At 43.8% G+C, this 26,788-nt stretch overlaps 1 protein-coding gene across 3 annotated transcripts in view; it reads left to right on the forward strand.

The window, feature by feature from the left end:
- Positions 1-26,788, forward strand: part of INPP5A (inositol polyphosphate-5-phosphatase A) — a 237,685-nt gene that overhangs the window by 111,622 nt on the left and 99,275 nt on the right. For all 3 annotated transcript variants that reach the window (XM_086752447.1, XM_086752448.1, XM_086752449.1), the window contains exons 5-6: positions 12,243-12,306; positions 17,965-18,068. In XM_086752447.1, coding sequence (XP_086608573.1) covers positions 12,243-12,306; positions 17,965-18,068 — 168 coding nt within the window. The remainder of the gene's footprint in view (positions 1-12,242; positions 12,307-17,964; positions 18,069-26,788) is intronic.

The raw sequence follows: 26,788 nt of genomic DNA on the forward strand, positions 1-26,788 counted from the left end.
GTTCTGTTGTACTCCTGCCAGCTGCAGTACGGTCATAATCTGGGTGACACCAGTTAGAAGGGCTGAGGTAAGACAGACTGCGTCTGCCGGGACATAAGCCATGGGAGGCTGCTGCTTGCCGAGTGTGGAAAAGGGTATGTTAAAACTTCACTTCTGTGCAGGACAGCATTCTGATGGTTTCTGCTCGACCACGTGGTTGTTTTTTCTCACGTGACGTGTAGGCTTGTGTTTAATTCCAGCTTTGACTCATATGATGGCTTCAGCGCTGTCATCAGCGGCTTTCCTGGACTGGAGAAGTTTGCCGTTAACAGGTACTTGATTTGCAACTGCATTACACTTCAGGTTGTACACTTGCTTAGAAAGGCGGTTGCACAGGTACCGCATCTTTGTCTCTAGGCCAGACGCACAAGAGCAGTGTAGTTTAAGTTGTTAATCCTAACTTCTCAGCTGGCTCCAGTAGATTGACATATCGCTATATTTTCCTTCCTCCTCTCATGCGAGAACACGAGTCTGGTGATTTCAGTGTCCTGAAGGTGGATGCCCTTGCAAGAAGCTGTTCTCACCCTCAAACCCATGTCCCTTTTTCAGGCTGTCTTGTTACACTGCAGTTCATCTTTGTTATGGTAATTTAAAAATTTAACAGGTTTATTAATCCTGCAGAATTTATTATAGTCAAACATGAGATATTATTAAGTTGCTATTGTACGAAGCGTTTACCCTCGCTGTTGGAATGACTTGTCCTCTGCATTGGCAGACACAGAAACATTCATTTTGTTTCCTAATTAGGAGAGCTGCAATCAGGAACCATGACAGGGTTCAGCTCCTCAGTGTACAGCATGCCAGGTTCCATAGTGCAGGCTTTATAAAATTCTCTTTAATTCAGGAACAGAATATCATTAACTTTGTAAGTGGATGAATACAATGGACAAGCAATTTAATTAACTTCTAACATTGGATGTTGGACAGGAGACAAAATGAAATTATGCACATATTTCTTATGCAGGCAGTCAACCTTGAAAGGGGCTTGATGGTGATGGGTCAGACAGGGGGACAGCTTTGTCCAATTATTTGATGTTTAGTCTTAGAATATGAAATTTGAAATTTGGTACTTTGTAAATCAATCATCTCTTATTTTGAGGCAGTTACAAAGGTTCTTTGAGGTACAAAACAACCACCAGTGACTGTGACACGCTAAATACAACCTTTTACCACATGAGACTTTCCCATTTGGAGATGACCTGTATAATGCTAAATGAAATGGACATTAATGCCTCCTCATCAAATTGAATTTGCCATCTTGAGTGTATTATGTAAGAATATATCAACGAAATACTAAATTGATTTAAAGTTTTTAAAATTAAAATTATTTACAGTCAAGTAAATGTGGTAAGTGATCCAGCTTACCAGTTTCGTACAAAATGAAGCACCTTTTTCTTTTTTTTTTTTTTTTTGGTGGAGGAAAAATATGGTAAAAAATGTGGTTAAGCATCCAGCAGTCTCTGCCATCTGCTCAGAAGCGATCCGAGTTGGATCCCCGTCCCGTAGCACGGCCAAGGGCAAATCGCATCTCACAGAACACAGTCAGGAGGGGTTGGTCTCTGGTGGGGAAAGCACAGCCTGGATCAGCCCCCTTGCCAGCTCTGGCTGGTAGTGAAGGAGCCACGCATTCGTGGGGGCAATAAGACTGAAAAAAAATTGCCCCAGGTTTCTGGCTGGGCTTGCGTACACCTGTCAGGTTTTGCTTCAGATCTAGTCAGGACTTTCACCCTCGCAGCATCTCCGTTCTGCCCTCGCGGATCAGGGGAGTGTTCCCGGAAGGGTATTCCATGTGCTCATCTCTTCATGGCTGTCAGATACCTGTAACTAGTCCAGATTAATTTCTGGATTGGCTTTGTCCTGTGTCGCTGTTGCTCTTCAGCTTACGCAGTTCTTCCCGTTCCCCAGTGCCACTCCTCATCTGTGGTTTATTTGCAGCTTTCCTTTGTTTTGCTAGGATACGGAGTCGGCCTCTTTTAGTCACTTCTTGTATGCCAGGATCTTATTCTCTGGTCCTGATGGCCTTTTTTCAGTGTGGTCAAACCCTTTACCTGGGAGATCAGAATTGGTGGTGTGGTGGAACCACGTTTTGATGGACCATCGTTGCGCTCTACAGTTGCATTTGTGTTTTCTAACTATGACTGTGTCTCACGTGCTGCCTGCAGAGATCTCCTCTGCCTTTTTCACAGCCGCATCCCTTCGGCGCTTTGCGTAGTGTGCTCGGTCGTGCGGTAATGGAACATGGAAGTAGAGGGGAATACGCTAATTAATTTCTGGAAGAGGTGAAGTGCTGCTTTGGTCTCTATTGATCTCTGGTTGCTATTGGTTCTACTCATAAAATGATTATAAAAATAAATGTGAAATAGAGTATAGAATATAGCTTATTCCTGAAAAAGAATATTCGACACTTTGGCATTATCTTCTGCAGTCTGAGACTCAAGCTCAGTTTCTCCCAGTTCGTGAACTGTCACCGGTAGCAGAGCAGCATACTTCGTTCTGGCTCTCGAGCCACCGGAGAACCCTCGGCAGGGGGTTTGGCCGTTTGGGCACACGCTCTTCTCCGAGTCAGGCCCATTAAGAAGCGGCTGGGGCGGGATTCTGAGCGTGGCCCTGAGTTATGGCTTTGAATCCTGTATTCAGACAACCACCTTTCCGGACTGGTGCGGAGCCAAGCTGTGTGCCTCTTATCCTGATTGGGGCCTCCAGAGTGCTTGTGTAATAGAAATATTAAATAAGAGTGTGATTAATGACTTTGTGAAGGTTCTGCTGGGAGTTCAGGAATATTGATAAGTGGCCTTTTTTAACTCTTCAGCATACGTACACTTTCCTTAACGCTTGTTGGCTCCTCGGTCTGTCGGTAGTCTTTGTTTTAAGAAAAAGAACATCTGTAGGATATTTTTTTAAAAATGGAATTGATTTGTAATTTAAATGTTAAATCTCTTTGTGAACGATGTCAGTATCAAAAGTGGTGTTAAATACTCTCCGTCAATGTAGTAGGTTTTATATGGGTTATTCATTTACTTACCAGACATGTTATGTGTAGCTCGCATTTTTTTATTTCGTAATTTTTTCATTTGCTATATTGATGCAGTAAAGAAATTTTAAAGAGAAGTAGTAGAGGTGGATCATGCTAGCTGAAGATCACTCATTTATTAGTCTTCAGAACAGGGAAACGAAAGCTCCTGAGACTTTGTTTTTTTCCTGAAATTGTGCTGTTGATGGTTAGCAGAGAGACCTCTCTGAGGTATCCACAAAGACCAGGTGTGCAAACAAGTTATTTTTTTATTATGGTTTCTTGATTAAGTATCTGAATGACTTGGAATTTAGATATCTTGGAATTTTTAAAACAATTACTCCAATCTGTCATGTAGACAGGTCACAACATTTTTAGAAACCTAAACAGCTAAGCCTACTTGAGAATATTACTAAGTCTGAGTAATGGGTCCAGAAATAAATAGTACAAGTGTAAAACTATACAAAAACACTCCTGGATCAGGTGTTTCCTGAACTATATTTAATTCAACTATTATAAAAACCAAAACATCAGAATTTATTTTTTTAATTATTTGAGGTTTTTAAGTGGTAAATTTATAGTGACTGTTCCTCTTGATAGTTCAGTTTTTACTGGTGTCACGCTTAAAAGAACTGTTCTAAAGAAATAAATAGGAAAAGAGTGAGGGAGCCATGCTAGCTGTTAAAGGTATGTCTGGTGCTGCTGAACTGCAACTCAACAGGAGAGATCGTGGTGTTAAAATTATTTGAGCATGGTTTGGAATCACGCTGAGTGTTCTGACAGCTCACTGGAGCTGGAAACGTGGCGAGTGAGAGGTTATTCAGCTGGCGCGGAGCGGCGAGGAGCACGGCTTCACGGCCTAGCCGTGACAGCACGGCTCAGTCACTGACAAACTGGCAGGTCCGCTAAACAAAGAGATTACAGACAAATTAGCACTTCTGAAGTCAAAACCAGCATGTAGAAATTAATCTACATGGCAGAAGTACCTTTGCAGGCGTGGGTCTAATATAATTATAGCAAACATGACCAGGATTTGGGTAGGCCTAGTGCTGGATACCCTTTTCCCCACCAGCTCTACTACAGGCCTCTGCTGCCGGAGGTCTCCGCTGCTCCAGCAGCGTTGGGAAACGGTCCCTGGAGAAACTGTGAGGATACTGGCAATTGCGCAAGCAAGTTGTGGAACTGCAAGTTGCCTCTTTACAACGTAGGTGTGTTTATGTTATGATATGTCTCGTTGGTTTCGGTCTTGTGGAGTAAGAGAGGCTTCAATAGCAATCCTGCCAGTGATTTTACTCTTCTCGAGTGAATAGTTCCGTTTGCTTTAATGGGAGTATCGCGTGTCACTAAGCAACTATTTCTAATGCAGACCAAGCTACAGTATGCCAAGAAGGTCTTTTAGGTTTGTCACTGAATAGTTGGAGCCCGCTCACTTTTACACTTTATTAAAGGTGTAATTATTCAAATACTGATGAAATTAAGCCGATAACTGTGTTTGAGATACGAGGCTGCAAAGGTAGTGCGTAATTGTTTGAAATGGTCTGGTTTGGGCTCCGGCTGTCTGGACGTCAGGTAGACGAGGCCAGTTTGGGGGGAAGCTCAATAGCCGTTTAATGCTATGTACTTTGGCTGATAAGTCCAATTCAGGAAATGATAAATGGCTGGACACCTAATTTGTTTGCAAATAAAAAGTGATAGACTATTTTATAATGAGTTGATCTGTGTACCCAGCTTGTTTTTTTAACCTTGAATGAATAATAGACATTCAGTGTTAATGTAGCCATACTGGATCAAGGAGCCTATGAGCAGAGTTGACAAACATATACTTTGACATCGCTCATTATTTGCAGTTACTTTCTCGGTCGCTATGTAGATGTGTTAGAGCCAGCCTGCCCTTGCGTCTTGCCTTTCCTTCATTTCTTGGAAAGTGACAGTTGTCTCAAAATTAGCCTTTTAAAGGCAAACTAACGAAGTATTCCTGATCGGCCGCGGCCTGCGGCTTGTCTCCCAGCAGAGCTCTGCGGCTGCTCCGCTGTCGCCGCACCCCGTGGCAGCGTGCCCCGCGCCCCAGCCCCGTGGGGAGCGGGCCGGCGGGGCACCGGGCCGTTGGCCACGCTGGGGTGCCCGAGCAGCACGGGGCGCAGGTGGGCCCGGGGCCTGCCTGCCCCCCAGGCGATGTTGGGGCCTGCGCTGTTTCCCAGCTTGGGTTTTTCTGTTTGAGGTCTCTTAAGCTGCGTTGCGACGTGAGTGAACCCAGATAAGGTGTCCCCGTATCGTACCCGATAACAGTGCTTTTGTGTAAAATTACTGTCTTCCTCTCTGGAGCTGCTGCAACTTCTTGTTTGCTGTGTTTCCCCTGACTGAAATGTGGCAGTTAATAGACTCCATTGTACTAATGTGAAACTAATACGTGCTCTGGATGTTCGGGTTTATAAATATGTAAAATATTTTTTTAATAGTTGTTAGCAAAACAGGCAGGTAATCAATAATCTCAGGCGTGACAAGCACGCTGTTGACATACAGCATGGCCAAAAGGACCGGTAGGAGATAAGGGCTTCCTGTCAGCAGTGCCCCGCGCTAATTAATATTCAGACATTGTCATGTTCAATGATAAATGAATTCCTTGAACTATATTGATATAGTAGGTTAAACATTGAAAAAGTTGGGTTGAACTTTGACTTTAAATATTCATTAAAGCTAATTATGGATTTTATGACTACATGAATTACAGTTTCTGTGTCATCATTGGCAATTTATTTTACATTTATTTAAAGCAATCTTTATATATTAGCTTTATCACATTTGGTGAGGTAATGCAGTAAATGTTTACTCTGTACAGTAATTAAACTTTTATTCAGATATTTCCTTTATGCATTAAATTTCCACAGTTGAAATGACGTACTTTGAAAAGAAATTATGCCAATTAGATGTTTAAAAAAATGTTAGCGGTTTAAATGTTCAGACTTTTGTGGCAAGATTTCTGTATAATCAAAGGAGTGGTGTTTTTAATAAAGCCAGGTGTGGAATCCATCAGAACCAATTTGTTTATCTTGCCATCAGTACCAGTTTTTCCAGGTGAATCTTTTGCCATGGAATAACAAAAGGAACTTCCAATGTTGTACTGAGTATCGTTCTGGAACCTAATTAAAGGCAGTGAGCGTTTAACTTCAGTCTACTGACGGGAAGATCTCTAGTTTTTCTCCATAGTACGTTTAGGGAGGGAGGTGCAAAGCTCTTGTAATGCCCATGCGCTAAGTTAAAGTTCGCTATCTGTTTCTGCAGCTGGCAGCCCGGTTCTGTGCGTGCAGGTGGTAAGAGCAGTCAGATACTTCTGCCAGGCCTGGAAAAAGGCATTTTGTTAATAGCAGTACCGCCGTGAGATAATCGCCTAGCCTTTTCACCCAGTTCCTGAGTGTTTCCATAAGGGCCGTTCTCACAAAAGCGTTCAAAAGCTGGGATGTGTGTGCCTGTGTACTCTACAATCAGTGGCTGTGATACTGAAAGAGTTTCTAGCAGCTGACAAAGGGCATTTTCCCTCGTGTACCTGCAGGGTTTTGTGTGCAGGCCGAACTATTTGATGTTAGGAGTGTTAACGCAGAGCTGTTTAGTTATAATGTACAGGGGAGACAGAAGTATAATCGGCAATCAGTTTTAACATTCTTGCGCCTTTCTGAGCTGCTTGGCCAAGCTAAAAATGACTGTGGTTCATGACTGTCCTATCTGAATTCTCACTTTGATACTTTCTGCTATTTCAGTTAAGGGGGGTGTGTGTGTATTCATGCCTATTTACAATGCTTAAATACCTCTATAAAGCAAAATGTAAATACATTTAAATAGAGCCTCAGCACCGATTGCGTGGTACTTCCTCACGACCGCCTTCCTCCTGGCTGCTCAGTCCAGAGAGTTACATGTGCGGTTGCGGTGACCACCTGAGGTCAAGGGGTTGTGTGGACCTTCCTGAACTTTTAGGAACTTCTGGTAGTACTGAATAGAAGGTTATTTTAATGCAGTTACAGACCCAAGGGGTTGGCGGGCTGGCCTAACGAATTAAGAACTTTCTGATCTGAGCCTAGCTGTGAGCTATCCATTCGTGGCTCTGTGGCGGGGCTGCTGGGATGCCGTTTCCGTTATTAGTCTGTTTGCAGACTACCTGGAAAATCAAGCCGAAAAGACTGCGGCTGCTCCCTTCCCTTCGTTCTGGTGGGACATTACACCTACAGCAGAGCGTATGCCCTCTCCTGTTCGTTTCTTGGTGCGGGGCTCAGAGCGGCTAGCAAGAGCTGGTCACGCTGCGTCTGAGCCGTAGCCTCAGAAGTGAGGTTGCTCTGAGTGCCTGAGATGACGGTCACGGGTTGACCCGTTCAGGGGATAACTGCGGCACTGTCTGAGGGGCCCTGCCGTTGCCGAGCGTGTCCTCCCCAGCTGCACAGTAAAGTTAGCTTCAGTGACCTCCAGGGCACATTATTTTTCAGGCTTCTGCTCCAGAGAGACACTTGTAACAAGGGTTTAAATTTTGAAAGATTTGCTGATTCACTGTTCTGCAGTCACTAACGTAGATGCAGCAGAAGCTGAGAAAGTAAGGTGCAATACATGACACGACTTCTGAGGGTGCCTTCCCGTGAAAGCACCCGCTTACAGGTGGCATAGAATTTGTGCTCATGGCAGAAGTAATGAATTTAAACAATCCTTAAAGTGGAACAATGACTAGTTTTCTTTCTTTACATTTGAAAATGTTAAAAGTTGAACTGTTTGGGGTGGTTTATAGATTGCATTGTGTTTCTCTATTATGTTACCTGATTGTGTACTGCTGCTACTCTATCGGCCACCACTTCTTTTTCCAAAGAATATTGAATTGTAAAAAAGAAATAAAGCAAATTTCTAGACTTCGTATTGTTATCATTTAACTTTGTTGTTAAACTGTTATTTTATGAGAAATAAATTGAATTAACATAATCTCAACAAAGGAGTCTGGGCAGTAGGCCCTGAAAGAAAGTTGTTGGGTTTTTTTTGCTTACATTTCGTTGTGTTAAGGCAGTGAATTATAACTGCACTCCATCATTTTTACAAGTTAACATTTATGTACATAAACCTGATTAAGTCTATAATAATGCGGGAGATAGCGATAGCCGTAATTTCCATTCCATTACAGTTTTGCTTCTTTCCAATGGTGTGTTTAGAATTACGCGCTGGAAGCCTATCTTAATGTCAGTGGTATCGGTTCCCGAGACTGTGCAGTGTTACTTCATCCCTGCCAGAGAGTCTTTGTGCACAATTAGCTGACGCTCAGTGCTACAAATGTAGACTATCAAACCAAACTTTTGCTGCGTAATTCTTCAAAACTAGTTTTAAAAATGAGATTAAAACTCTAAGAAGTCAAGCAGTGAGCAAACCAGGATGCTCAGAAATAAAAGTTGTAGCTTGAGCACAGGTGGCAGTACTGTTTCTAATAGAATAAAGGCATGTAAGTAGAACAGAGTTTTTAGAGCAGCTTTATTCTTCTTGGTTTACTGAGTGACATGTTACATAGAGAAGCTTCAGAATTCATAATCCTGTCGCTTAGATCTAAATATTCACCTGTCCTTAATATCATCCTGTGCCTGATTTGGGTAGGTCAATATTTCCAAAATTTTTTTTTTTTTCTAGTTAGCCTTACATTTCCACCTCAGCTGTGTCAAGGGAAAATCTGTTAAGAATGAGGGGAAAAAGATTTTCTCTGAAGGTGGTCAGACACTGAAACAGAGCCTTCAAAAGAGGAGGTGGTCTCCAGCCCTGGGGGTTTTTGCATCTTGCCTGGGCAATGCCCTGAGCAGCCCAGTTGTCAGCCCTGCTTCGGACAGGGGTTGGACTGGAGAACCCAGAGGTCTGTTCCAGCCTGCGCGATTCTGCTCCCCTAGATTGTGAGAAAAAGAAAAGCTTCCTTAGAAACAGTATTTCCAAGTTACAAGTAGGCTGAATTGGCCACGTGTTACTGACATAGCCCAGGATTTCCCATTCCAGGATGTGATTTTAAGACTTTTATCTGGTTTTAGTTCTTTGGGAGACAAAAATATACTTTTCTCAACAAAAAAAAAACCTCTCTGTAAACGTATTGCTACTTAAGAATAGTCTGCTGGTTTTAAAATCCAAAGGCCAGGTATAATGAAAGTTTAACTTGAGACAGAAGTGTTTTCTATTGCTAATGACAATTTCTTCAGTTCAAAATTAAATAATGGGTGGCAATGTTTTTATCTGGTATGAGGATTTATTTTTTTTCTGGCAGAGTGTCCTTGTTGCAGGATAGTTAACCTTGAGTCCTCTAGAAGAATGTCCCCTGCATTTTCTTATTTGCCTCCTCCATGTTATAAAAAAGCAAACGAAAGACCCAAAGGAAGCTGACTGGGTTGCGGGGAAGTGTACTCATCAATTAAATGTGTGACAGTGTTTTCTGTTGGATGGACTAATATGTCAAGGAGATGGGCAGGGCCTCATGTTTGTGCTTTTGACAAATCAGCGAATGTTTAATCTCTGGATGTGCGGCATCTCATAAATAATGCAGCAGTCGCTGAACCAGAGCACTGCTCTGCTAGGAGGGTCTCTGTCGTATAGGAGTAAAAGACAAAATCAAACCAAATCACCCTTTTTGTTTAATGCTGTGCTTCATTTATGCTTCTCAATAAGACTTTATGTAGTGGCAGGCTGCTTTTTTTCCCCCTCAAATTGTGTTGAGTGCATCAGATGTATTTAAGGGCTCATCAAGTTCTCATTTAGAATTGATACATTTTTGTATTCGGCTATAAAGTCTATTTGCACTACTTTTTCCTTTCTTGCTTGTTTTTCCTTTACTCTCTTCTAATATACATATTTCCTCTCATTATCTGGTGGAAAACAGTGTGTTCTGTGACTAAGGAGAAGCAAAAGCACGCAGCAAGGTCACAGCACATGAAGGTGAGGCCTTGTCAAAGCTTCCGTGGTTTAATGGAGCCCAGAAGGGACTGTCTCGGCCCAAGCGCCCTGGGGTAGGGGCGTGCTTCCAGTCCATGGGGGACCACTGGAAAAGGAGCAGGGGACACCACTATGAGCACAGGAAGAAAAGGCTGTAGCAGGAAGGCAAACAGGATTGTCTGTGTTAAGGAAACTTTGTAAGCCTCAGGAGAGGGAAAAATTCTGTCAGGCTGCGTTGAGCGGTTGTGAAAGCCTCTTCTGCGGAGACCCTGCGATGCAAGTTAGAAAATTGTTTATCAAGCATAGCCTAAATCTGTAACTTGCAAACCCTGGAAAATATTCTGGAGGAGGAACAATCTTTTCTATGAGAATAGGGTTGTTTCTGAGTGGCCTTTCGCCTGTCCCTTGGAAGCAGTCTAGCTAAAGCACAGAGGCGTAGGATGCACTGGGACCTGTCTGGGTGCTGGGTGCTGGACCAGATGCGGGGTGGCCAGCTCTTCCTGATGCAGTAAGCCGTGCCACGTGTGGCCATGGGCAGCAGCCCTGGGCCCTTCCTCAGCCTCTGCAGCATCCGCGTTGGCAGCTGCTGCTGCTGTGTGACCACGGGCATTTTGCCTGCCCACCCCTGGCTAGGTGATCTCTTCCGCTCCAGATCTTCATTTCCTCGTTTTACTTGCATAAGACACTGTGACTGCAGGCAGCTCTGTTTTCAGTCTGCTGTGGCGGAGTGCATTGGGAGCACGCTGCCGTCAGGGCCTGCTGCAGCCGGGTTTGCTCAGCCTTTGTGCAAACTGGGTTCCAGAGGTCTGAGAGTGGGTACCCGGAGGGCGAGGGATGCATAGTGACTGGGCGTGGGAAGCTTGGGGTGGGTTTCCTCATATCCCGTGGGAGCTCTGTGGCAGAGAACAGGGTGCTGGCATCCAGAGTGGGCTGGCCACCGCTCTCACCAGCTGGGCAGCACACCCTGCTCTCCGGTCACTCTGAAGGTAGATGGCATTTCAGCTCTTGTCCACCTTGGAACCAAAGTGCTTGCGCCTCTGCAACCGGGGGCTGTGCTGAAGTGATGTCCTGAGCAAAGGTGCTTTCTTAACTACTGCACTGAGGATTAAGATTTCATAGATCTTCAGAAACTGGGGAAGTACTTCAGTTCTGGTAAGGAAGAGGTACTAGTATTTTGCTGAATATGGGTGGACTTCAGTATGTTTTTAAAATCCGTTTGCTGAGATGGGAGTTTATTTGCTTTTCTGAATGCAGGAGAGACTTTTGTGTTTACATGCTTTACTGTGACATGGACTAATCACTAAAACTGTAACGGAATTCTGTAGTTGAATTAGGTCACTGCTTTGGAAAAAACTGAAGAGAATAGTTGCTCAGGACTAGATCAGCAGGAGTTGTAAGTCCTATCTAAATCCAAACAATGAACACATAGCATTTTATTTTCAGTAGTAACTCAAATTTTTTTTGTGTGTTGTTGTGGGCACTAAACTCTGCTTCTACTTACACTTGGAAAAGCACATCAGTTATGCCAGTGTCAAGAAACTTAACATGTATTCAAACATCTAAGCCTCTGCTAGATGTTATATTCTTTCTCTTCGAGTCGGCACATTGTGAGAAAATGCTTGCCTCAGGTGCAGCTGCTCTCCAAGTGTGGCTGGCTGAGCTGGACATACTGCACTGTGCCGTCCTTATAATCATTGTCAAAACACTTATGAACAGGGAGAGCTGTGCAGGCCTGTGCAAATATCCCCAACACTCCTGTTAGATTTTAAGTGTTAGGCCTGCTCTGCAGCTGGCAAAGTCATTCACTCAGTAGGAAGATGGAGAATCGGTGCCTGGCTCTCCAAAGCTACTGAATCTCTCAGCCTTGCTCTTGTTTCTGTACTGCGCAGCCTCCAAAAACGTTTCTTTTGCTCTGAAAGTGAAGCAGAAGTTGTCGGGGTTTTATAAAAGAACTGTGGGGATGTGTTCAGTGTTTAGAAAGGTATTGGTCCGTATGACTAATTGCATCCGTCCGTTTGGGGTTTCTAAAAGTACACCTGGTAATTGTGCCCTTAGCATGCTTAGTCAGCTGGTAAGGATCTTTTTTATAATGGGTTATGAAACTTCAGAGAAGCCACAAAGGAAATGAACATTTTAGAGATCTTGGAAAATTTTATTTGTTAGTATTTAATTTCTTCTGCTTTCTCTAATTGGAAAGCATGATACTCTTTTTTAATTTTAGTTAGCCAAAGTAGATATTTTCACCATTTCTTATTTTGTTGTTGTTTTTTTACAGGCTCTAGGAAGTTTTTACTTTCTTCATGAATCTTTGAAAAACATCTACCAGTTTGATTTCAAAGGTAAGTGAAGGAATTAAATATTGTGAATTGTCAATTGACTTTATACATCAAGGCAGCTTTTCTGTCATCTTTTCTGACAGAGGTGCCTAGCAGTTTTTTCCATGATCTGCAGAATTCTGTATAATGCATGCAAGTCCATCGATGACAGACATTACTTTTCTTTCCTTTTATAGACCTCTTAGAATAAGTCAATGAACCAGCCACAGGTTGAACAACGGTGCATTAATCATTGCCATGGAGATGGGCCTTTGGATCCATAGAGATCCCTGATGATTTGAAAAGAGCTCTGAATGGCTGCAAGGTTCTTCCAGGTAGATCAGATACAGGACCAAGACCTTCAGTGTCCAACAGTGGTGGTCATTTTGCAAAGCAGCTGAGGTAGATTTATGGCTTAAATTACTTTGGAGCAGTGCAGGTCAGTAGGAGGATGTCATTGTTTTTAACCCGCATTGATCCATCAGGTTGGAGGTCTTGCTAAATCTCAGCAGTTTAGAAGTAATGCTAGGCTATGTACATTAAATATTAGAAATATCATAGAAAATTATTGAATACTTCCTGAGGTGTATGTAGAGAAGATTATATAAAATTTATGCTATTTCAGTTGAGAACTGTCTGCATATTAAATACGAGAATCTTCTGAGCTTCATTTAGCTTACTGAGCTGAATCACATTAATACTGCGTCTAGCGTCCCATTAATTTGAGACACTGTTGAAATGGTGGTAACTATGGAGTGAACTAATTCTCTTAATTATATAGATTAATTATTTTTGTTCTCAGCAGAGACAGGTCCTCTCTGCTTGTGTAATTGAGGGTATAGGGTCTTCCTTCCCTGAAATATTTGAACCATAGTTCTACTTATATAGCAATTGAAGATCTGGCCAACGTAAGTCCTACTGTCATCATCGGTGTCAATGCTGAAGGGAACTACAGCTGCAGTATCATTGGCAGTGCACGTGAAGCTGCCGTGTTACCCCTGGACTGGGCAGCCTGCTGCTCCACTGCCAGTAGCTGTCTGTCCTTCCTGCCGTGTACTGGTACTGCGGGAACTATATCTGCACATCTAATTCCTGAGCCTGCAATTTCATCGCGCCAGCGCTGGAGGACCAGCAGTTTTGCTCTGAATTCCATCTAAAGTTCCTTCCCGCTGGTCAAAGACGAGAGATGTCCTGCTCTAGTGATATCTGACAGAGTGAAATGACAACTGTTTTAGGAAAAGAGCCGCTTTCTGAGTTTATTAATTGTTGATTGACAGCTTATTCGCTACTGTACAGCTTTTAAAAGAAAATATAACAATTAAAAGAAAGTGAGAAAATGAAAGGGAAAGTGTAGGAGAATATAATCAATATTAAAAAAATAAGCAGATACCTGTTCCAGAAATCAGATGCTTTTTAAAAAAGAAGCGTTTTCCCAGAAAGCCAACCACAACCTGGGCTACATCCAAAGCAGCCTGGCCAGCAGGTCGAGGGAGGGGATTCTGCCCCTCTGCTCCGCTCTGGTGAGACCGCCCCTGCAGCGCTGCGTGCAGCTCTGGAGCCCCCAACATCAGAAGGCCGTGGAGCTGCTGGAGAGGGTCCAGAGGAGGCCCCGCAGATGCTGAGAGGGCTGGAGCAGCTCTGCTGTGAGGCCAGGCTGGGAGAGCTGGGGCTGTTCAGCCTGGAGAAGAGGAGGCTCCGGGGAGACCTGAGAGCGGCCTTCCAGCACCTCAAGGGGGCTGATAGGAAAGCTGGAGAGGGACATTTGACAAGGGCCTGTAGTGGCAGGAGGAGGGGTGGTGGCTTTAAGCTGGCAGAGGGCAGGTTTAGATCAGACGTGAGGAAGAAATCCGTCCCTGCGCGGGCGGGGAGGCGCTGGGGCCGGTGGCCCAGAGGAGCTGTGGGTGCCCCGTCCCTGGCAGTGGCCAAGGCCGGGCTGGACGGGGCTGTGAGCGCCCTGGGCTGGTGGGAGGTGTCCCTGCCCAGGGCAGGGGGGGGAACTGGGTGGGCCTTAAGGTGCCTTCCAACCCAAACCGTGCTGTGATTCTGTGATAAATGTTCAGTCCTTAATTTTTGCTTGGCAAAACCTGAGCAAAGCCAGACGAGGTGTGAACCATGGACCTGAAGATGTGTTTGGCCCAGTCATCACTTGAAAGAAAAAACTCTTAGTAAAATTCCAGGAAGATCCAGTGTTACACTGAACTGGTGGTGTAAGTCACCCGCTCTTCTCTTCATGTAGAGAAGAATCAGTCTCCCAGTGTAGTGTTGATAAAATATGACTCTGAATGCTCCCATCTTTCAGGGGGAATGTGAAACTTGCCTCTTCTGTCATGACTATTGACATTTTCACAGTGTATTAAGTTCTTAAATCAGACAAAAAAATCCAAAAGGATACAAACATTCTCTGTGCAAAAGTCATTATGGAATTCTGGTTCTACTCAAAAGCATGCAGAAATGGATGTTCATATCAGGTCAATATTCCTGCAACGTCACTGTGTCTTTTCAAAATTCACTGCACAGTTGGATGTGACCGAATACAGTCTTTGGGAAAACGATTGGCTCTGTTTTTCAGTTCTCAGGAAGAGATACTTGAGATTTAAAATGAGAAGAATTCTCTCCTACAGCCTCATGTGTTACTTACTGCAGCGTAGAAGGTGTTGGACTATTTCCATAGTGGTCAGAGACCCAAAAGTTTGCTTACAGTTTAAACTGTTGACAAGCTATGTGTTCCATAGGGCCATCATCCAACAGAGGGGATTGCTGGATGGCATATCAGGCCGGTTTCAGTCTACCGCTTTGATTTAGAGACAGGATCTCCTTTTCTCTGGTGTGAAATCAGAAATAGTGTAGAAGTATCTTTACTTGGAGATACATGGGAAAGCATGCTTCTTTCCTCCTGCATTTACTTCCCAGCCGTCATGGAAATGAATCGGCAGCTCATACTTAGCCTTGATGTTAACGTAAGTTGTGGTGAAGTGTCTCCTTTCTGCCAAGTGCCGCCTTTTATTGAGGTTCTGACAGCAGGAGCCTTCAGTCCTTACAGTTCTGCCAAATGTTTTCTGTATCCTGAATGGCATCGGGGTCTTTTTGCTGACACACTCAAACTTGCTGAAGGAGGCCCATCCATCCATGATCTACTCAGAACGATGCCACATTAGTTTATCAGGTTATTTGTTTAGTCTTCCTGTGGGAGCCAGATCTCAAAGGGACTGGCATATAAGGAATGATACTTTTTCCCCCCCTGAAGATATATTGCTACGTTACAGTAAATGCTTCCTCAGATTGTATAAAATACCTTATCTAGACAACTTGAAGTGACACGTTTTTGTATTGCTTGGTTTTTTCACCAGATATCCAGTAGAACTAGACAGTTCAGGGCTCTTGATAATAGTTGTTTTGGAGTTTTTTTTCTTGTGCGTGCCTAGTCAATATTCAGTCCCATTGAGTAGTTCCAGCTTAAAGGTAGCTTTAAGACAGCTGCCCAAATTCCTGTGTCGGAGGACTTTGGTAAATTAAGTCAGGTTCTTGCCTTTAGAGATGCAAATAGATTGAGCTGATTAGGAGAGAGATCAAGCACAGAGTGGGTCAAGAAGCAGAACCTCTTGTTCATGGGCTGTACGGATCCGTAGATTGATTGTTAAGGCTGGGAAGTCTGTGCTATTTCTGTCTGTGATGTAACCATCCATTAAAGACCGTGGAAAGTGATATGCTTTATCACTAAGTCTCTTTTACAAACACAGCACCCACTCCAGCTTTAACTTCACATCAGCTCATGTGCTGGTAGCCAGGAGTGGACGGTCTGAAAGAGGTAGGTGGCTACAGCGTTGCAGAGCAGCTAATACGAGATTTGAGTGGAGTGGGTCCAATTCATCTTCTGCATATCCTCAGAGCAAGATTTTTACTTTCTTGGTTTGAAGAAATCCCATGAGGAGAAGGGCAGAAGGCCTGGTATCAGTGAAGGCCATTGAGAAATAAGACCCTTTTTTGCTGTTAGGGTTTCCAAGTGGCTGCACAAGTAATTCAGAGGTGACTGAGCTGAATGTGTAAGCACAGAACATTTCAGGAGAAAACAAGGAAAGAAAAGAGTGCCTTTTTGTCCTGAGATCTGATTTTTATTTTTTAAATAATGTTCAGCCACTTAACTGATTAAGGAACACCCAAGTGAGACTTGGTGAGTTATATTAACGGGCTGTCTTGATTGATGGAAGCCGGCACGCAGGTAACGGGATGTTAGCAGAGTTGAAAATAGTTTCCACCCATGGATGCAGGGACGGCCGTACTGTGACAGACCGCTGTTCTGTCTGGTCCAGGAACTGTTTCTAAACGTGGCAGAGACCCAGAGGAAACCCTCTGATGGGCAGTTCTGAGGTGATTGCACCTCGGCAGTCTGTTCAGGTTGGGCCTTGAAGCTTAACAACTGTCCTCTCTAAGTCTCTTCACGCGTGTATGATTTCTGTTGTGGTTCTGGGTATTTAAAGGGCTACAAGTATCCAGTCTTTTTCAGGATCTTGCTTAAGTCTGACAGTCTGGAACAGTAAGTTGCCCAGCAAAATAATGCATTAAGTAGAAAGCGAGCTTCCTCTTTTTATCAGGTTTCACGATGCTGTTTCTGATTTTCATTGACTGTCCCCCTTCCTGTTTTAGGACATAACAGAGAGAAAATTCTAATTTTGGTGTTCTAGACCACTCAGGAGACCACTTGGTTTTGGTGTAGTGTATTTTCTGCTACTCTCTTGTCCCTGAGGGAAACATTCAGTCTGTTCATAGAATAACTTTTTTTCACATTTCTTGTTGTGTATCAGGGCATTGTAGTAGTTAAATGACTTCAGTGGATGACTTGAGGATGTCACCTTTCTTTGTAGAGACAATCGTTAATTAAAAACAAGTCTGCCTTAGATCAGTTCTAGAAAAGGAATGCGCTGCTTGGCTTGTGATCGACTCACCGTTGGTTAGGAGTTCCACCAGCATTACTGGGTCCGTTCTGCAGTGATAGAAATCAGCGCCCCCACTGACACAGCTAGCTCAGCAGACCGTTTAAGTGTGGCCAAACACTAAGTCGGTGATGATTGTCAATATTGTTGATTTAAAAAAAGGCAAAAAGCTAAGGTGATCTAAATGAATATGTACTCGTTAGAAGGGTGAAAGATGTGATTAATAATGCGTTACAGATGCGCATCAGCTGACGCTTAGGTAAGTAGACTTAAAATCTGAAAAAAAAAAGAGTTGCTAGGTAAAACATACAGATAATCACTACTCATAAGTAAGATTTCTGACCTTAATATGTTTTGTATTAATTAATTTTCCTGTTAATTATCCAGTGTGGATTGCTGGGTGCTGGCTGAGGACACAAACGTGCCTCTCCTGGAAGAACTGTGCCAGAAAGTTTGAGTGCAAGGGTGTGCAGAGACCTGGTTCATAATCAGAGCTCCAACACTTTACAGTGCTCTGGGTAGTAAACATAACAGTACGCGTAACTGTAGAGCTTAAAGATGTTGGATATAAACAAAAATGTTCATACACAGTGTTGTGGTTTCTGTTCTTCCCCCAGAACAGCTCAGTGCTTGCATGTTTTTGCTAAGGCCCTACCGCCTATTTTGTAGGTGCTGCTGCTTTGCCAGCGAGCACGGTAAGTTGCTTATGATGTTAAAGATGTGTGAGTTAATTTTGTCCTGTCTCTCTTCCTAGCTAAGAAGTATAAAAAGGTTACCGGGAAAGAAATCTACTCAGACACTTTAGAAAGTACGCCCATGCTGGAAAAAGAGAAGTTTCCGCAGGATTATTTCCCTGAGGTATGTACAATCCCGTGGAGCATTCCCAAATCCTGGGTTGGACTCTGATTTGCTCTGATGACTTGGGAAGCTACTCTCAGTAATGTAAATAAGGTCAGAATCGAGTCTGGGTTTCGTATTTGTGTGTCAGTTGCTTGTCGCCTATAATACGTGTTTTAAGTCATTGCGTGGATTTACCGAATTCAAATGGAGTTCTTTGTATAGCAGCAAATCCTTGTGAAGGATGGAGGCAGCGATGAAAAGACTTTCGTGCATTTACAACTAAAGAAATCGCACCCAGTGCCAACTGCAAGTCTGTTTTGGGGTGACTTACTCCTTGGCAGGGCGAGACGCGACTTTGAGTGGATTCCATTTGTATTCCGCGGCAGCAGCTCTGTGATCCTGGTTGCAGCACTGCTGGTTTGCTCGGAGCGGCTTGGTGCTGCTGCGGTCGCTGCGGCTCCGTGGGGAAAAGGTGGTTTCTTGCTGGTACGAGAATACACGTAACTTGAAAACACAGTGGTGTTTTCTTCTGCTGCTGCCCTGGTACTCCCTCTTTTTGTTGTGCTCTGAAGAACTGGGGAGTGCTGCGTGTCTGAAGGTGAAGGTCTTGTCAAACCCAAGCACAGCTGAGGGGTTTCTGCCGCTACACCTGCAGGTGCAAGTGCAGTCTGCCTGCGGTTCTCTTCTTCGATGTTTACTTTAATTTGCTCATTTTTAATATTGTAAGGACATCTAGAACATGGATGTTTAATGGTTAGTGTCTACTACAAACCAAGTGAATAAATCTGTTGAATTCCTGTAACATTTGTGGATCAAACAGGCATGTTCCAATATAAGGAAGAAATAAACAAGTTTATAAATTAGTTTAGAATTTGTAAATATACAGACCTGGAGATATTTACGTGGCGCACAGATGCTTGGAGGAGCATTGCATAAATAATTACGGGATTTATGGGATGTAGGTTATTCTTTTTCTTGACTTTGATACTAAATTAATTATTTTTATTTTCTTTATCTCTATACTGGAAGGGAAACTGCCTTTGACATAATTTTACTAGCTTTTACCTCCTGTGGATAAACATCTTAAATACTTCTTTGAAGTTAAGTGTTATATCATTTGGAAGGAACTTCAAGCGGTTACTCAGATATTTATTTTTCTCCTCCATCAGCAATAAACTGTAGCACTATGAGTGACTGACAGCGTGCGTAGGAAACGAACAGTGGTGTAGAATGATTTGTTTGTAACACCGACAGCACTGAACAGCGGTGTGTGAGCGCTGCTACCACACTTACCAGCAGTAGGTCAAATTATAGATTGTTCATTGATACCCAGGAAGAATTATTTCCATCGTTATTTCAGTGCTGTTGTTTCATCATGAAACGGGCAAATTTGTAACTGGTTCAGCGTCATTTATTACCTCTTACATGAACAATTCCTCACAGCCTCTTGGGGAATGGAGTCTAGTGCCTTTCCCACAGTCTTGTGGCCCGGGGCCGGTGTTTCTTTGTGGGTGCTCTGGGCTCGGTTGTTCCCCTGATCGTACTGGAGCAATAGCTTCTGTATCCAGTACGCCCTGCCGCGCTGCTTTAGGTGCGGGACTGCTGGGTCCGGAACCCAGGCAGCAGCTAAATACCTGTTAAGGATCGGACGCCTTCGTACTGTTCCCACGCGTTACGTTACCTTAAATGACTTTTCTAAGGAGAAAGCACCATGTTTGGTGTTGTCAGGGATACTGTTTACCCTGGCAAGGAATAAAGAGGGAAAGAGAAAATCCGCACACACTCACAGTTAGGGTGTGACCGCATCTCTGAGCCACTTGAAAGCCGAGTTCTGTCCCTGCACGCAGCACAATTCCTTACAATGGGGTGGCGGTAGCTCTTGTAGAACAGGCTGGGGGATGTACACGTTTAATTTCCGAGCTTCAGGCAGTGGGACAGGGAAGCGATACGGGCTCTCCAGGACTGCAGTAAAGCAGATAATAGCAGCATCGGTATTTACAGTTCTGTGACTTTCCATGCTCATTTGGCGTGCGTGGACCAAGCCGGCATATTTTTCATGTGACGTGAAAAGTCAGAAAATAATTGTGGTTATTTTTACACTACGCTGTTTTTCATTTTGGACTAGAGACTGAGGAGTCTCTCAAGCACGCGTAAGCACAGCGACATCAGAAAAACAACAGTGACATAGTTTTGCTTCTTGTATTCGTGTTTCTACTTTTAAAGCTAAAATTAATCTTGTTATCACCTGTTTTCTTCCTAGCCGGGTCTTGGTAATAACGATGCCAATTAAAAGATGACAAAGTCAAGTGTATTTTGAAAATGTGAATCGGCGCACCAGAATGCACGAGCAGCGTGTCGTTACGTTTACGTGCTCTTGTGTGCTTTAGCCAGACTTCGTGTATCACATTAGTGTTTTGTGTGAGAACTGGTTTAAGACTGATTTCTTTTCTTTTTATTACTGCTGCTTAAGGATGATCTAAAAGTAATTACGATGATTGAGGCATAATGCAATTCAAAATAATTACAGCCCGCTGCATATAAAACTAACAAAACTTTCTGTCTTGATTTATGGGTCCTCTTGGCTAGGCATAAGACTCAAATGATGCCTCTGGGAGCAACACTCCAGATAATGTTAGGCCATTTTAAAAAAAGCAGATTTGTGTAGTCTATCAGGCCTGAGTAATTTTTTTTTTCCCATAGTGAGAAATTGGTTGTTATCATAGATCACAGATACTGCTCAAAGCTCTTATGAAAGATGAATTAATTTCACTAATGCTTTAATGCAAACCTTTCATGGAGAAGGCTGTATGGTGATAACCTTCCTGCGGGCTCTCCTTTCTCAATGATGATTTATGTTGTCTTTTAGTAGATGAAACTGCCTGTATTCACAATCCATCTGCTGGCTAAAGGAATCCTATTAACAGAGGATCTGAGAAGAGACTTAATACTGTAAGGTGAAAGATGTGGTATCCCCTTTCTGGGACATGAAGTAGGAGGTTTTTTTCCTATTTTAAAATGTAGGTACCTCTCTGAGCATGCAGAGATGATCTATATCATCTCTACCTGGTTTTATGCTGGTTTACAGATGGTGGAGCAGCTAGCGACTATCTGTTAAAGTCAAAATAAAGATTGTTGCTTTGAAATCTGCAGTAAGAAACAATTTTCTCTTTCCCAAGCTATAATTCTTTAAATTCTATTTCCAAAGTTTCCTTCTTTCCAAATACTATATTTGGAAATATTAAAGCACATCAGTGGTTGGAAACTGGTGAGGTGTGTGCAGCTGCATTATATGTCTGAGGTGAAGGATGACATTTTTATATTTAAGGTGTTAAACAGTGGTTCAGCTACTGGGCTGTATTGCGTCCAAAGCCCACTGACTTTTGCATTCTTAATGTTAGATAGACAGACTGTTAATAAGTGAATTATGTATTGAAGTTAAAGGAATTAAGTAAGTGTTTTAAAGTTACAAGTGTCTAAAGGTGATTTAAAGGTTGGGATTGGGGATTATACAAATTGCACAATAAAAGCAGTGTCATTTTATGATACAGAGACATGGGTGTCCTTGCTTTGTTCAGCCTAGGCTGGGTAACGTTCTCCAGCACGAGGTGAAGTACCTCCTCGCTCTCCTGTGCCGGCTTTTACCTGGGCCAAGTAAAAGACCCAATCCATCGTGTTTCCATCCACCGCTGTTGGCTTTGTAACTGTTTGAAGTCATATAATACAACAATAATATACCTTTGCTGTATAGGTAGATCCTAAAGAAAATCTTAGTTGGAAGTGATCAGTTGCTGAGTTAGGCTTATCCTGACCATCGCAGCAGATAGGCTGCAAGATCAGGATCCTGATTTTGTCATTTTGGGACAAGCCGTGTAACCTTACTGTTCTCGGCAGTTCCCTGTGCAACTGCTGCGTTATCACCATGCTGCTGTTACCTTCACGGTACACGTTTTAGTATTGTCATTCTATACTTTTAATGAGGAGTTTATAAAATAAGTTGGGTAGTGACTCTTTGCATCCTCGGAAAAAGTGAAATTAACTACAGAATTACTGTCATATTTTGGATTGGGTGTCTAAAACATAGGTTTCTGCTCCTGTCAACCCTAAATTCTTCTATTCCAAAGAAAGGAATTCTTGCAGACTTAAATGTTCTTTGGAGAGTTTAGTGAAGTATGGGAGGAAAAAAAAAAAGTACCTTGTAAAACAGAAGAAATAGTGCATATCTGGCAGTAGATGGGAAGTGTGAGAACGTGTCGTGCTTTCAAACGCGTTCTGTTACTGTCAGGTATTTTTGGCAACAGCCTAGACTGGAGCGTTACGCTTCAGCTGCTGGCAGAGCCGGGCCGCTCTCACTCCACATCCCTGCTCCTCAGTTTCCCTTTGTCCGCGCGGTCCTTCGGGGCTGTCGGAGCCAAAAGAGGGACCCTGGAGCCTCTGCCCCCACGTGCATCCTCGCACCGCGTGCTTCCGCAGGCCACCTGCCGGCTTGACCTTCTAACCGACAGCTTTCCTACCAACAAATACTTACCTCCATCTTGCTTTCAAAAGTCACATCGCTGTTGTGTTTTTGCTTTCCAGAACAACTTCTAGTGAAGAAATGACGTATTGCTACCAGTCGGCAGTTTCACTGGTGGTGTGTACAGGCAGAAGCTGGCACTGGGAACGGTTTGCCTGTCCCATGGCTTTGTATGTTAGAGCAAGTGGAGCAAGCGCAGGATTTATCACGTATTTCTAATATTCACTTACGTCATGCGCAGATACTTAAATGTGGGTTTCCAATAAATATATTCTTACTAAGTTCTTTATACTGTATTTTCTGGTAAAGAAGGGATAATGAAAGCATTACGTGAAAAAACAAATTAGCAATTAAATTATTACACTACATGATAGACTGTGTCATTAGGTAGATTGACTTCATATTCTTAAGCTCTCGCTATACTTTTTTTATGAGTGCCATAGATATTTTCATTTACAGACTTTTAAATTTATGTAATGACTTCTAAAAATCTTCAGCAGTAAAAATATGACTGATCGTGAGGTTACAATGTTTGATAGCGTTCACAGGCTGAACTGGGCTTGACTTTTCCATATATTACGTATTTTTCTGAAATACAGGGAAATTAGTAGAGTACTTTAAACAGTTTGTATACAAACTCCTAAAACCACAAAAGCATAAATTCTTTCATTCTGTAAACTTCTCTAAGGAATTAAAGGAAGTCGTTTCGGGATAGGAACTGCATTCTAGGTGAGTTTTATGTTGTGTTGTCACAACACATGCCCCTTTCCCTGGGCAGTTGAACACTGAGCGTATTGCGAGTACGTGGAACGCAGGTTCCTGCGCGAGGCTTTGAGGAGGGGTTCTCACTGCAGTGATGCGGGCGTGTTCGTGCTGAGCATCGCCTGGTGCCCCAGTCGTTCCTGCTGCGCGGCGTTCAGCTGCTTCGTGTGCAGGATTTCCCCTCTCCCTCGGAACTGAGGTGTGCCTTTAAGAAGCTGCAATTACGCTGCGGTCGTTGCCACTTTAATATGTCTTTCCTTCGTGCCTCTGCTTTATACGGTTGAATAAACCCTTGCTGGGTCACTGTTTAATTTGATATGGTTCCTCTCGGTAAAATGATGGAGAAAAGATGAATTAAGGCTCTGTGCTAGTCATTATCCATCATGGTTTGTGTGCATTACTTATTGCTCACAGTGCTTTTTGACATTAGCCCTCTATAACCTCTCTCTTCATGTTAATGTTGTCTGGAGGTCCTTTTACCCGATGTAGCAGAGGTTATTTATGTGGGTGGTGTTTCTAGGGGGTTTTAAAAGGTCAGCATCCTCTCTTGAGAGACTCTGTTCACAAAGACAAGGCTGGCAGAATGTAACTACAAGTTTTCAAATTGGGATTTTTACATTTTTTTAAGGACTTCCAATAGAGAGGTGTCAGAATTTCAGATATATTAAGTAAATTTTTGGCAAAATAGCCTGTAATACATACTGCTGTTCTTAAAAGCAGTGTTGCAGTGTATGTGTGAGGAAACACCAAGCTGCTGTAAGAAATGCTGTATTTTGCCGTGTCATGACATGTGAATTTTGTTGCAAATACCTTTTAGTTGGCTTGTATCAGTGTAGGCTTGCATGAAGCAGAGTAAGGCAGCAGGGCTGAGGGCTGGGCGTACTTCGTGCTGGTATTGCGTGTGTTGGTGAGGCAGTCAGAGAATCGAAGTCCTGCGAGATGGCCTGCTGGAGAGGTGGATGGTGATTGCCAACAGGACTCTTGGTCTCATACACTTTGGTTCGCAAAACCTTAAGCGAATTGCATGTGCAGGAGTCTGTGGCAGCGGGAAAGGCACGTCCAGGGGAGAGAGGGATCTGGTTGATGTCACTGCGAGGCTTCTCGCTGCGAGGTTCCTTAGGGCTGGGAAACCCCAAATATCACAGTCATTTTCAAGAAGGGCAAGAAGGTCCCGGGTAGCGTCTCCTCAGTCGTGGGAAGGTGATGGAGCAGACCTTCCTGGATGACCAGTTGCATGGACAAGGGGAGTGCTGTGGACGTTGTATACATTGACTCTACCAAGGCCTTCAGTGCAGTCTGTCGTAGTATCTTTGAAGCCCAGTTGGTGACACATGTACTGGGTAGACATATGTACAAGACGGATGGAAAGTTGATCAGCCACCAGGCTCACAGGGTGCTGAGCAAAGTCCAGCAGGCAGCTGGTTGCTGGTGGTGTTCCTCAGGGGTCGATGCTGCGGTCTGTACTGCTCGACCCCTTTGTTAGCAGCTTGGACAACAGGATGGAGCGCACGCTCAGCTTTGCAGATGATGTCAAGTTGGGGGAGCAGTCAGTATGCTGGAGGGCAGGGCTGCTGTTCAGAGGACTTCAGCAGGCTGAAGAAATGGTCTGATGGGAACCTCATGGAGTTCAGCAAAGGTTAATGCCAAGTCTTATCCCTGGGATGGGATAACCTCATAAAGCGGTACAGGCTGGAGATGACTGTCCAGAAAGCAGAAAAGGACCTGGATCTTGCTGGAGGGCAAGTTGAACGTGAGCCAGCACTGTATTTTGGTGACAGAGAAAGCCAACAGCCTCCCAGGATGTGTTAGGTCCCAGAAAGGGGCTCTTCCCATCTATTTGGCACTCCCAAGGCTACGTCATGTCTCCGGTGCCTAGTTTGGGACCCCCTGTACCAGACAGACATGGGCAAACTGGAGCAAGTGTAGCAGAGGCAGCTCAAGGGCTGGAGCACGGGGTGTGGGAGGAGAAGCCAGAGAGCCCATCCGTGCTGCCGGGAGAGGGTGGTGATGGGGGACCACGCTGCTGGCTGCAGCGCCAACTGGTGGCTCTTGAGGGATGGGGGCACATGCCTCTGGGTGGTGTGCAGCAGCAGGACAAGGGGTAGCAGCCATCAGTTGCAGCAAGCGAGAATCTGGGAAAAGATTTCACCGTGATGGTAAACTCCAGAAGAGAAGCCCAGATAGGTTGTGGAGTTGCTGTCCGTGGGGGTGCTCAAGACCCAACTGGATGTGGCTCTGAGCGACATGCTCTAGTTGGCCATGTTGTAATGCTACCTCTTTTGAAGTGCCTGTTACGTTGCCAAAGAGGAAAATAGCAAATGAGAAATGACAGCTTGGTTGAAGACATTACCTTGGCCCACTTCACAGGCTTGGACTGTTTGATTTTAAGTCCCATGTATTGTTCTTCAGTAATTAAAAGTTCAATGTAGTTATTTTTAAGAATGAAATGACAGAGCTCCCCTTTTTTATTGAGATTAGATTTAGGCCAATTTTGAATGCTTTTAGCATTTGACTTTTTTCATTGTTTTGCTTTTGAATAAATGTTGACATTTTTCCAAATCTCAACTTGTAGCTGTGCTGTCGTGACCGTCACAGAAACTGAGTGGAAGAGACCTTATTGGGTTATGGGATTTGCAGTTCAGCCACGAAAGCCACGCTGTTGCAGGGTTTGGTGTGTTAGCCCCCCAGCCAGTGTTCCCTCATTGACCAGAGTGACTGCTGGGTCTACAGGAGAGGTTGTTTTTCAGTGTTGAAAAATAGTTACAATAAAGTAGATATTTATTCACAGTCAGCATGAGTTTTTCCCAGCAGAGCTGCAATTTAAGAAGAATCACAAGCTGGGATCTCCTAAGACAACAGCAATAAGGATTCAGAGAAATCAGTTCCCCTCTGAATGTCTCCATCAGCTGGGTGCACAGTAGACAGCTGTTAGGATGTCCTCCCTGAACACGACCTTGCTAGACGCAGGCAAATTTACTTGCTTTCCGAAGCCCAAATTCTTAAAACATTTAAGCACCTATAAAGACTAGACTTAGGTCTCTACTTACAGTTCACTTCCAGTAGCTCACAGGAAATAAGTTAAGAGGGAAGAAAATAAATTAACAAAACAAATGTTTAGCCAAATGTAAAAATTTCCTACAGACAAAAGGAGAAAGACCTCCTAAAGCCAGAAGGATTATGCAGAATAAAGGGACGTCTCTTCCGAGCACACGCCAAGTTTACACCCCACCCCCCCACCCCCCACCCCACCCCAGACCTGTCTGGTGACTCCTGGCAGCTGACTGCACCAGTTCTGGAACTAAAGACAAGGAGAGAAAAGTGCTTCTGAGATACTTGGTAAATAACACCAGCTCTTTGTCCACAGTGGACACTGGGACAGAGCGCACCCTCAGCAGGTTCGCCGATGACACCAAGCTGTGTGGTGCCGTCGACACGCTGGAAGGGAGGGATGCCATCCAGAGGG

The sequence above is a fragment of the Chlamydotis macqueenii genome, chromosome 7 (assembly GCF_036417535.1).
Source record: "Chlamydotis macqueenii isolate bChlMac1 chromosome 7, bChlMac1.mat, whole genome shotgun sequence".
Lineage (NCBI taxonomy): Eukaryota > Metazoa > Chordata > Aves > Otidiformes > Otididae > Chlamydotis > Chlamydotis macqueenii.